The 12352-nt window shown below is 40.9% G+C and overlaps 1 protein-coding gene across 1 annotated transcript in view; it reads left to right on the top strand.

Annotated features, from left to right (window-relative positions):
* The window catches only part of LOC125770857 (SCY1-like protein 2), a 100699-nt gene that overhangs the window by 55587 nt on the left and 32760 nt on the right, over positions 1 to 12352 (top strand). The window contains exons 10-19 of the mRNA XM_049440893.1: positions 166 to 280; positions 4222 to 4367; positions 4719 to 4872; positions 5949 to 6125; positions 6213 to 6285; positions 8644 to 8780; positions 8871 to 9084; positions 9162 to 9320; positions 10767 to 10861; positions 12245 to 12310. Of these exons, the coding sequence (XP_049296850.1) occupies positions 166 to 280; positions 4222 to 4367; positions 4719 to 4872; positions 5949 to 6125; positions 6213 to 6285; positions 8644 to 8780; positions 8871 to 9084; positions 9162 to 9320; positions 10767 to 10861; positions 12245 to 12310 (1336 nt within the window). The remainder of the gene's footprint in view (positions 1 to 165; positions 281 to 4221; positions 4368 to 4718; positions 4873 to 5948; positions 6126 to 6212; positions 6286 to 8643; positions 8781 to 8870; positions 9085 to 9161; positions 9321 to 10766; positions 10862 to 12244; positions 12311 to 12352) is intronic.

Genomic DNA, 12352 nt, shown 5'->3' with positions numbered 1-12352 from the left:
TACCTAATTCCATTCCGTTGGCGTTTCGAAATCGTTCGCATTTCGTTATTTTTTTTTACATCTTCGTCTACCGTCGCAGTACCGGTGTATTTTTTGTCGCGCTTTAATTTTCTTCCATTTAATCTTTTTTTTTCTTCCTTCCCTTTCTCGCCCCCACACGCACAGCGATCCAGCCGTCCAGGCGCTACAATTTCTCGATGTCATCAACATGAAGGATCCGACGCAGAAAACGCACTACTACCGTAGCACCCTCAGAGAAGTGTTACCGTTCATACCGCGGGTAAGACGGCGTAAAGTTTGCGCTGCGGGAAAATATGTTTTTATTTGCTGTTTGTCCTCGTCACCGGTCGACCGCATGCTTTCGTGTGCTGACGAGAACTAACAAAAAAAAGAAAACAATTCATTCAAGTGGTTCCCATGCCACCCTTGTGTACACCTGTCGCGGAAAAGGCTTGCGCAAAATTGTTTCATTTCGCTTCGCTGCACAAATTCGTAATAATGCCGTTGGATAAATTTGTCGATGGATTAGTAACCGCAGAACGCGCCTGCAGGGATGGAACAAGTTAACCGAAGTTAATGATTAAATGCAAAATGATGAATATTGTGCGCAATTACCGTCCTGCTTTTGTTTGTATAATTTTGTTGAACGTTTTCGGGAACGCATAATTTATTTGCGTTTAGCAAAGTCGTCTACTCGATGCAAATTAGGTGCAGTATTTGCTGAAGAGGAAAGTAAGTGATACATGTGAATACATGTGATATCAGATATCATACATGTGAGTTGTGATATCATTTCGTTGCATTTGCAACCAAGCTGCAACCCTTGCTGGAAGAACCAATATTTTCAGATCATTATATTATAGGTAAACATTGTAAAACCATAATTTCAGTAGAAAATAGCATTCCTTTTGATGAAAAGCTAATAAAAAACTTCTTTGGATTGAAAGTATATCGCGTTATATTTTGATCAATTTATGAGCAAGTGAAAATTACATTCTCTCTCTCTCTCTCTCTTCTTGGCTTTAACGACCTTACAGGTCACGCCGGCCATTTCTGGCTTACTAGTCTTATTTTTACCACGTAGCCGGATAGTCAGTCCTTGCTACGGGGGGACGGTCGGGATGGGATTTGAACCCGGTCCGGCCGTGTGGACGGGCGCCGTTTAACACATGCACCACCGGGCCGCCCCGATAATTACATTATTTTACTATAAAATAGTGTTTCTTTAAAAAATTGTTCAAACAGTTTGTTGAAAAATTTTAACAGTTCTTATCACTTTTTCACCGTTAGTTCCATAACACAGTGTTGTTGATGGTACTGTGAATTTTTTTTTAAATATGGACTGGCAACAGATATGCATATATTGAATAACATTTTTAAGAATATAAATGTTATAATAATAATATTATAATATCATAAGGATACGGATACTGTATAAACACTTTCAAAAATTCTAAAAAGTAAAATTATCATAAAAATTATTATGAAATAGCGTTCGTCGAACGTTTTAAAAGAAGCTTAAAAATATTTTATAATTTTTATAAATTTTTTACATTTTTTTTGCCAAAAAAGGCGAACAAATTACTTTTCCGAGGGGTTCATACAATTATGCTATTGTCAAAACATAGTCTTATTTCCTTAATAATTCAGGCAATCTCGCTGCGATATATAATATTCCTTTAGAATAATAGCCTGTAATTCAACAACCATGAGCTATTTCCAAACAAATATCTCATATAAAACAACTATATCTAACGCAAGCTCGCTGCTTTTATCGAACCCATTTGCAAAACAGACAGGCCTCGCTGGTTTGAACGATCCTTTATGCGGTTTCAAGACTGTTTGCCTTAACCTGTACACCAATCACCGGATGTAAACAACCTTTTCTCTTTTTCCAGTTCATTTGCGTTACTGCTTAATAAGGGTTCGTCTTCCCCTTCACTTACACCGACTATCAGCTGCAAAACGGTTCGGGCACCGTGTCTTTACGAGCTCCCATCCTTTTCATAACAGCGTGGTGGAAACCAACGGAAGCCATTTTGCCAATGCTTCAAAAACCTCTCAATGCTTTTTCACCCGCCCGAGGCAAATTGACCTGATGCAAAACTCCGTTTCCCCGAAAAGAGCCCGGTTTCAAAAATCAATCAACCTCAATCGATGCAATCGAAGGATAGCCGGGTAGCAGTCAAGTTACGCTTGTTGTGAAAACCGACGAGTTTGTGACGAGTGTGCAGGCTCATAGCTCATCTTACCCGGCATACAACCTGTTGCACACTTTTTAGCTGTTGGACCATTAGATCCAATCGAAACTGGTGCCCTGTCGATGGGGAATGGTTTTCGATTTTCTTCGAAAGCTTCGCGAAGGATGTTCACCAAACCAGTAAGCGATCCCCAATCCGGACGGTGTTAACAATGTGAAAGTGCAAATTAGATTTGATCGTCCGACTTTTCTCACTTCAGCAGTCCGTTAAAGGCAACAATATTGAATTCAGCATCGTTTGACGATATTCCTTTTTTTTAGTACCATACCGCCATCTTATCGAGCACATCGCTCACATTGTAAAGGGCGCGAAAGAGTTCAGTGATGGGGCTGCCGCTCTCTTGGTATGTGATTCACCGACACTCGCGACGGTGCAGACAAGCAGCATGAACAGCAGTAATCAGTTTATCGTGCTGGTGCCCTATAAATCACACCGCTTTCGATAGGTGTGGCTCCCCTTGTTGCCCTGTTTAATTTGCCATTGAACGGCTGATGGATCGTAAATTTAATGCCTCACACCACATTCATGCGTACTGAAAGCGATCATACGCGTGACAGGTGGAGTGAAAATAAAATTCCAAATCAGCAGGATAGATAAACTGGTAACGGAAAAGTGTTTTTAAATATAATCAGTGAAACGTTCACGTTCGTTTAAAGGGAGATATAAATTGATGCTTGAACAATTGAATTATCTCACACCTAATCCTTCTGATCACTTTTTCTTCAGTCGGTGTTTGTACATGCCCTTTTTAAATAACGTGTTTGTTTGTGGTTCGTAAATTTAAACGGATAACGAAGCATTTCGTTGTCCTTTGAATAAGATTTATTATTATATTCTTAATGGCTTAGTTGAACTAGTTTACTTAAAAATGGATTTTATTTAAGAACAATAGTACGTAAATATGGTCAAAAAGGTATACATTCAGTGAACTTTAAATTCAAACAAACAATATAGGAAAATTGTAACGAAATCACGAGAATCGATTTCTTTTTTCACTTCTTTTTTATTGTATCTCTTTACATCGCAAAATATCATCCTTTCCTTTTTATGTTACAATATCAAAGGTTCAATTTTATTTGTATGAACCATAATAGCAAGTCTTGTGTATGAGCGCACGGCGCGGATGGAAGATCAAGACTTTGATAATTTGACAGTGTATGTATCGTACTACACATGAGGTTTTAGATTTGTAAATATAAGAGATTTATTAAATATAAAGGTTGATTTTTTTTCACTTAACCGCCCGAGTGGACAACTCTACCGGGGTTTAAATTATCTCAAACTCGCTTTTTAGAAATAGCAAAGAAATAGGAATGAAGTCGAGATATTCCTATATTTAAGCTCATCCTGAATTTTTGAGCCTATAACACACGTTATGACTTTAAACTAGACTCATCTTCATCTATTATACGACTATTAAACGATTGTTAATTATCTAGATCTCCAAGGAATTTATGACACGATTTCATGAAATTCGCCACATTTACCGATCATGCGTGATCAAGGAACTTTACGCGAACTTTGCAAAGAAGTGAGTGATACGATTTTTTCATTTTATTTATCACTTTTTCCCAGAGGTAGTCAACTCTCGCCAAAATTTTACTGAACCCATATATATAACTGTCATATGTTCGTGAAGCTACGTTTGTTTTGTGCATTTTTTCTATCATAATTTATTTTGAAGCAAATATAAAACATTTGTTAACATTAATTGGTTGTGACCTAATGGAATATAAATGTAGCTGCTCCAACGAAGGACATAATCACTGTTCAACGTTCTATTATCGTAAAGTTCTTCCGAGAAATAGATAGTTTGCGTTCAGTATCAACGTGCACCGGAACGGATAAACTACAAATGGATGTTCAATTTATCTGTCATAACCATTCACGTCGTTGTTACTACCGTACACTTAACGGACGCCCTCTATCTCTCTCTCTCTGTTTCTTTCTCTTCCCTCAGAAACTCTGGTGGCAACATATCTGGCCTAATCTGCAGCAGGAAATGCGTGCTGATGAAGTGCTGGCCGCAGTGTTACAGCCCGCTCTAACCCTGGTCCAAGAATCTTCAAACTCGGAATATGAAGCAATCATTTTACCTACCTTTAAGTAAGAACCATCGTTTTCCTTACCTTCCGTTCCATTGTGTACGCAAGCATTCCTTTCCCAACTACCAGCTCCTGGTTAGAATTCCTGGTTTTATCTCTTGCTTTCCCATCCGATGACGATGTTTTCCACTTTCCCAACCAGCTTCGGGTGTACTGTGTCAGTTTTGTGTGTGTGTGTGTGTGTGTGTGTGTGTGTGTGTGTGTGTGTGTGTGTGTGTATTTTACATGCTAGATCTTAACAGATTTCACACATTGCCGGTACCTGCCATCATTCCCCGTACGATGCGGTTTGGTGGTTTGTATCAATTTTTGCTCTTCTCTTCCTTCCGTTTGTGCTCTCGCTCGCCCACAGGACTGTTTTTGTAGCTCCAAAATCTATACAAGCAACCGTAGCGTTATTAGAGAACTTACACATTATTCTAGAGAAAACACCACGGGATGATATACGGACGGAAGTTTTACCCCTACTGTTCAACGCGTTGGAAAGCACAACGATACAGGTGCAGGTAAGTGTGAAGCGGCTCCATTTGCCGCTGGAGTGCTGCTCCGTAGTGAGTGTCTGGCTGGGATGTATGTCATGTGTTATTAGCAGGTACGGTATTTAGATAGTATATGTGAAATGGCACCGTATGCCTGTCCTATCATGGCAGCAATCCAATTATGTAATTCTCGACCCTCTTTATCCTTCTTTGCTAATCTACATCGAAATAGGGAACTTATTCGTATCTTTAGCATCCAAGCTAAAGGAGTATAGTGTGTTTTGAGGCAATTAAAATCTCGGCTTTAGATTCGTACTTCACTTGCTTTCAATAGGTGTACGAAGAGTTAAACGTTTGTCTACGATGTGTGGTTGTTTTGTATTCATAATAATCCTTTTTCGAAACACTCCATAATCGATGTAGTATGTTCATTTGAAGGTCATGAAAAAGTTTCGATAAAAATAATTGAAAAGGGAAAGCACATTCTGGATAGAAATTTGCAGCAAAGAATGTTCCCCAAAGGAGCACATCCAGCATAAAAGTATTTGATTGAACTTTCAAACATTTCAATAATCGTCCATGGTTCAATCCACAAATCCAATGCTTTGAACCAGTTTACAGTTTGCATTTTTATAATGCTTGCGTTTACTTAACTCCTTCATTGCATCTGCAACTGCAAACGCAATCGATGACTCGGAGGGCACAAGACGACGTTCAATCAAATCCATCACGATCATCAAGATCAAACCCGGAATCAACTTCCGCATGCTCTTGGCACCAATACCTTCAGGTGCAGATTAACTTCCATTCGTTCCAACTCTAGTACAAAAACGAAAGAGGAGCAGAAAAGCGGGTGGGTTTCTTTCGCCCTTTCACCAACGTCAATTATCTGCAGCGCGAGCAGTCGTCGCTCGAAGTCGCAACGAAACTTCTTGAAAGCTTCGGTTCAACGCTTTGCAGGAACTCCCAGACGCCCCGTAAACGGGTTGGAGGATATCGTCGTGATTCAAGTTGTGATAAATTAATTTCTCACAGTTTTCCATCCAGCTGCTCACTCGCACACGATGCACACGTTCGCTTTGCGTTCCATTTCTCGTTCACAGAGTGCGGCCCTGGTGGCGGTAACCAATGTGTACGACTATCTGGACGACATTACGATCAAGAAGCTGGTGCTGCCGAAGCTAAAGTCGGTGTTCGAGAAGAACCAGAGCGATCTGAAAATCATGGGCAATGTGCTGCAGTGCGTCGAACGTACGCTGGATAAGCTGGATAAGTCTCAGGTGAGTTACCACCACATCTCGGTACGCCATCGTACGAAGGGAACCAAAGCTCATTCCGCTTCTTCCTTCCTTGCTGCCCCATGACAGATAATCGATGAGGTGCTGCCGCTACTGCTCGAAGTACGACTCACCGATCCAGACATCGTGGTGCGCGTCGTCAGTAAGTATGCAACTTCTCATCAACCACCTTTCCCTTAAACGTGTTTCCCACGACATTCCTCCCGCGTACGTGAAAGCTTAGCTTTGCTGTGGGATGACAGTTTCGCAAAATACTTGCCAGCGAGTTTACCTGATGCAATTTAACTTGCGTTGGATTTGCTTCACGTTGCAAAATCTTTCCATAGAACCGGCCATCCGGGACAGTTCAATGAGCTTTTGCAGCATAAACGTTGCCGTACGCCGAACCGTAAACGGTGCGTGTGTATTTTCTGCAATTGTGCAACAGCCCGAAAGCATTTGGAACGAGTCCATTATGAGATGCAGATGGTAACTCTCATCTGGGGACTTATCGTACCAGCAATGTCCTGGAGATGTTTTAGCAATTTCATCCATAGTCATTAACCTGCGGGAGGGTAAAATGGTACAAAGAAAAAACAATTGTGCGTAATAACCGTGCAAACCAAAACGTTCTTCACCTACGGTCAATTCTCCTCTGTAGAAAGAAATCTACAACTCTGTGGCAAACTCACCAACACATGAAACATAATGTTAGAAATGTTTGTTTTTTTTCTACAAGGTATATTAGGTATGAATAGTTGAAGAAATTCGTCAGAAATTAACCAACCGTACCTTAATTATTAATGGTGTACAATTTATCAACCTCACCTGGGAGTCATGTAGGGCAGGTCGGACAAAATGTTAACTAGTAGGAAAGTAATCCTGAGGCACTAGTTCATGCTTGAAACGTGTGCTATCACATGTAATAACAAGAAATGTATGCTTTTTGTAGCCTACAATGTTTGTTGATATGTGCTACAGCATGTAACATTAATGAGACTATATGGTCATGTAATACATCATAATGTCAAGGACATAGTCAGTACATGTCCGCAGGCTAGTAAGCATTTGCTGGATTCCTAGGTGATGATTATGACTATTATACGATTGTTATGCTGATGGCAGAATTGTAATAGCACGTAAATTGTGTAATTTTCACAGCACATTTTCTAGTGGTTTATTTTAACTGTTTACGTAAAAGTTTTTTTTCTTGTACCAAAATTTCCTTCTTCGTCTACAAGGATAGTAACGCCAGTGTAGAGCAGCATTATGCAAACGAGGAAAGTAATCACTTCAGGTGAAGTGGTCTAAAATTTAAATATAAAAATATCCTGCTACACCTACATTGAAAAGTTTGCCGAGCCATCTACTGTTGCTAACGCAGAAAACAGTCCTTGCATAACGTCATCAGAATGATCGTGGAGGCGTAGTAACATTAACAACAAGAAAAATTCCCCATTCAGGTGTTGCATCCTATATAGCAGTAAATGGATGGAAACAGCGCGTTTTCCTATTCGGAAAAGTTTATTTTTACTATCCCCAGGTGGGTGTCTATTGCCATTCCAAGAATAACGGCACAGAGAAGGCATCGATTTTGGCGAGGTACGCTAGGTGCATCAATTGGAGTGATTTATTATTTATTAATAGTTTAATGATGCTATACGAAGGGTGTGTATTTTGAAACTAAAGAAAAAAACATAAAGGGTAATATTAGATATTCAACAGCATTTTAATGACTCCCAATACACAAAATTGACTTTTTCAAACAACTTTTGTTTTGTGGTACTATAATTATAATGCACTTTTGGTTTTCTAGCTATGCCTACACTTTTGCAAAGCATTGATTTCGATTATAACACAATCCCGTGCAGAACAATGCACACATCAATAGGTGCTCGGTACACGGCGCATTTTCATTCTAATGCGTGCCCAATTCATCGTGTAATTCGGTGCACTATAATTAGAGTTTCCGCATCAATATCAAATAATCTATTTCGTTTCGATAAAATGAGCTCGATGAGAAAAACCAGTTTAGTTACACACTGAACCACGGTCATAAGCACACTGCTGGGGACATGGTTCGATACATACGATAAAAGCCAACGTCCTTTGCACAGCAGCTGACACGGTCGACACAAAAATTATCTTACCCCAGTGCTTGGTTGCTCTTCGTGGTGATGTTTGGAATCCGGTGCTGTTAGTAAATGTAATTTAATGAGCTGGAAATCATGTCATAAACCAGTTGATACACTAATAAAGCAAATTGAACAGCAAGCGTACCGCACCCACAACCGACCAACCAAGTGGCGCGATGCTGTCGTCATGTGTCGCGTGTAAGTTATATGTGTGCATACATAAAGCATAACGTTGGTTGGCGTAAAATTATTCATGGGATTGCCTTCCGCTTCCGTCAGCCCTTTTGTTTGCTACCGGACAGTGAGTTCTGTTACGCTTGCGACATCCTGTTGCTGTTACCAGGTTTTATTTTCCCCACCCTTTTTTCGTTCCACTATCCACACAGACATCTACCGGATCATGCTGTGTGACAAAAAGTATGGCTTAACCGTTAACATCATGGCGACGAAGGTGATGCCCACGCTGCTACCGCAAACAGTGAATCCGTCGTTAAATCTCGAACAGTTTATGATTCTTCTGGAGGTACGTGCAAGGCGCAGAAAAGCCCGGAACTAACACACAGAAATGCATCTTTAATGTTTCGTACCGTCCAAACCCTTTGCCTCAACTCAGGTGCTTCAAGAAATGCTGGACCAAATAGATAGACAACAACGTAACAAATTGAAGCTGGACAATCTATCGCTCCCATCGCCGGACCGGCACCGGCCACTGCGGCATCAGTTCTCGTCCGACAACATGAACGCGCAGCAGTTCAACATCCCGAATCTACGCATCGATCAGCGCAAAACGTCGAGCGCCGAGGATATGGCACGCAAGAACTCGACAGGTACCCGAAGAGGTATTGGAATGTCTAAACGTGTGCATGCTATAGTTGTGTGTGTGTCGTAACCCCATTTCTAACAGGATCGGGTGCTCTAGGTAGCTGGTGGTTCGGCGGATCGCCGTCCTCGCCGGACAGTAACTTCTTGCGTGTGGTAAACGCATTCCCGAACCGCCGTCTGTCCGACAATACGCTCATGACGCCGAAAATACGCATCGCGCCCTCTTGTGCTTCGTCTCCGGGTAAGTAGAAAAGGAGCGAAATAGATAGATTAATGTTACGCTTATTTCTCAAAAAAAACCCAAACGCAACCCTTATAGTGATGCTGCCTATGTGCCATTGGGCATAATACACCTAACAGAGCCTTGGACGTTTGGACGTATTCATGAATCCACTCCGACTCCGATGTATTAAAAACGGAGTATACTCCGGATTAAACTGAATTTAACTAAAAAGTAACTCTGGAGTAACTCCGAAATAACTCCGAAGTAACTCCGGAACAAGGGAATCAGTAACTCCATAATAATTAATCCGGTGTTATCCGGAATAACTTCGGAGTAATTACTCCTGAGTTGACTCCGAACTACTCTGGAATTGGTACCGGAATATTCCGGAGTTCACTCCGGTGCTGCATCCAATGTTAACTCCGGATTCAAATTCGGTTAATGGCACGGACGTAGCTAAGTACGTTAACTGATTAACTCCCACCCTACCCCAGGTTGTTCATAATGCCGGAGTTACTCCATAGTATACTCCGGAATGTCTCGGAGTCGGATTACACCAACTCCGGGAAAATTAAAGGTTCACTACTTCGTCCATCACTACTTCGAGAACGGTTTCTTAAAGAACGTTTAATAAGAATCACTAAAATCTCAGCCATTTTAGACAAAATTAATGTTCCAAAAAATGGATTATTTACAATATTATTTGTCCAGTTTCCTTTCCGAGTTCAGAACCTTTCCGATGAAGTGAAATCATTATCAGGATATTCCTGTTCCAACTTTGAATGTAATAGTAAAATATTGTTGAGTACATATATAGCAATACATTGTTCTCTTTAATAATAAACTCATTAACATACTGAAATTGAGATATTTTTCACCCCTAGACGGTAGTAGATTTTCATTACAAAAGGTATAAATTAATTTTTCACTATACCAAGCTGATCTCTTGCTAATCCTTTCTCTAGCGCATAAATTATTCACTCTGTTACTATATGTGGAATTTTCGGTGGGGAATTTAGCTACGACGCTAGAGTATCGTTGTACGAAACAGCAACGATTGTAACGAAGCGACATAACCTCGACCCACAATAATCCTTTGAATAATTGCACAAATTACAGCACATTGTATCCAATAAATTATCAATGCTTCTTGCTCCTTCGCGTGCAGCTTGTCTGTCGTCTTTAGAATTCAGCTGCTTTAAGTTGATGTTGGAGTTGGCTGTTTGTGCCACATGAAAACCTCAAGCCTTACTCAAAGACTCCCGTACGGGATGCACATGCCTTCAGTCATGGATGGTGTCACACTCATGGTTGTACTCATTGCGGTGAACTTTAACCGGCGCTCACTTAAAGGATAAAACAAGCTTAGGACATAAGCTCTACCGTTCTGCCCAGCTCAGCTTCAGTCTCTGACCGGTTTCGGTTTTTTTTTCTTTTGCACTCCCTGTTCTTGCCCGTTTACAGGTGGAACCCCGGGCGGAGGGCTACCGATACGACGACACTCGAGCATTGGTCCGCAGGAACGACGTGGCTCCAACATCAATCTGTCACCACCGACTGTAAGTAGCAAGTGGTCGATCTGCAACCTGTTGTAGCCCTGTTGTAGCGTGCGTATGTCCGTGTGTGTGTGCGTGTATCTTAGTAGTACATAACGCGTAGTCGGAGAAGGGTATGGAATAGCAGTAAATGAACCGACACGCTGCCAAGTAGCATCAAATAGCCCAAGTAGCGAAAGCTGAATTAGTAATACTGCCAGCTGTAATGCCTAGTGCCTTATTTCTATTTCTCTTTGCTAATCATACTCTCGTTCTTTCCCTACTCACGTGCATACATACACACGAACATTCTGTTGCTATTCTAATCTCTTTCGTACATATCGCTCTACACCCTTTCATAGTGCTTCATTCGTTTTGTATCAATAGAGCCTTCATCATTTACTAAGTAACATTCATACAGTAGAGCAATTGAGTTTCAAATTTGCTCATGAATAGTTTGTGCATCATCATCATACACAAACCGTTATGATACGTCTAATCAGTAGAGTGATATCATGGACTCTCTTGTCCATATTTTCCGTCCTTAACTACAAACAATAGACTTATTTCAATTAATTAAAAGTACATATGATTGTTTTGACAAGGCCAAACAAAAGTACATTAATATCGTATTCCTAAGCACCACTGCTTATTGTCCAGCAAGATAAACATGTTCAATATTAGTGATTCATTTGAAAGCTTTCTACTTTGTCCACACTTAACACATGGCTCATGACAAGGTTTCGGTCAAGGGCAATGATGTACAGACTATATTTACTACGTACTCATTAAATTTCTATGTGCCCCGTACGCGTACCGTATCTGAAGTAGACTCAATAATTTAATTAACATAACATCTCAAGCACATACGCAACTCTCTTCAGCTTCTGATCGTACCATAATAGACTAAAGCTTAAGTGAAAATCTTCCATAGCAAGATAATAGGCTAATGAGTTTCCGAACAGTCCTTCCCGTCATGTAATCAATCACACACTCTGCGCTACCCGCGCACAAAAGCGGCACTCATTACGGCCGCACGGTACACACTTCATTGGGCATTATGACGTTGCATCTTGCGCAGTTTACACCGCCACAGTCCGACGGTTTATTCCATGTGTAATCGATAAATAACGTCCTACCACATCGTTAACGATCGCTCTAACAGCACTAACTAACATAAAGTTTCCATTTCTGTTTCTCTTTTCTCTCCTCTTAAAACCAACATGCTCTCTGTTTCATTCGTTTCATATGTGATATTTTTCGTAAACTTCCGACGTGCTTCTTTCCTCTCTGCTTTGTTTCTTCGTATCTTCGGCCGGGATCGTCCGATTGATCATGACCCGCCCGCCCGGTGGGTTCTGTGGCCGACTCGTCAACATGCCATTTTCCACTTTCCATCTACTGTAGCAGGCTTTCAGCGCTCGAGGAGGCTCCGGTTCGAGCCTTTCTGTGCCTTCCTCATCCGCTTACGTAGTAAGTTTAAGAGCGCATGTAGTAGATGATGAAGTAAATGGA

This window comes from Anopheles funestus, chromosome 3RL (assembly GCF_943734845.2).
Source record: "Anopheles funestus chromosome 3RL, idAnoFuneDA-416_04, whole genome shotgun sequence".
Lineage (NCBI taxonomy): Eukaryota > Metazoa > Arthropoda > Insecta > Diptera > Culicidae > Anopheles > Anopheles funestus.
Note: the sequence above shows the minus strand (reverse complement) of the source record. Positions and strands in the feature narration are given on the sequence as shown.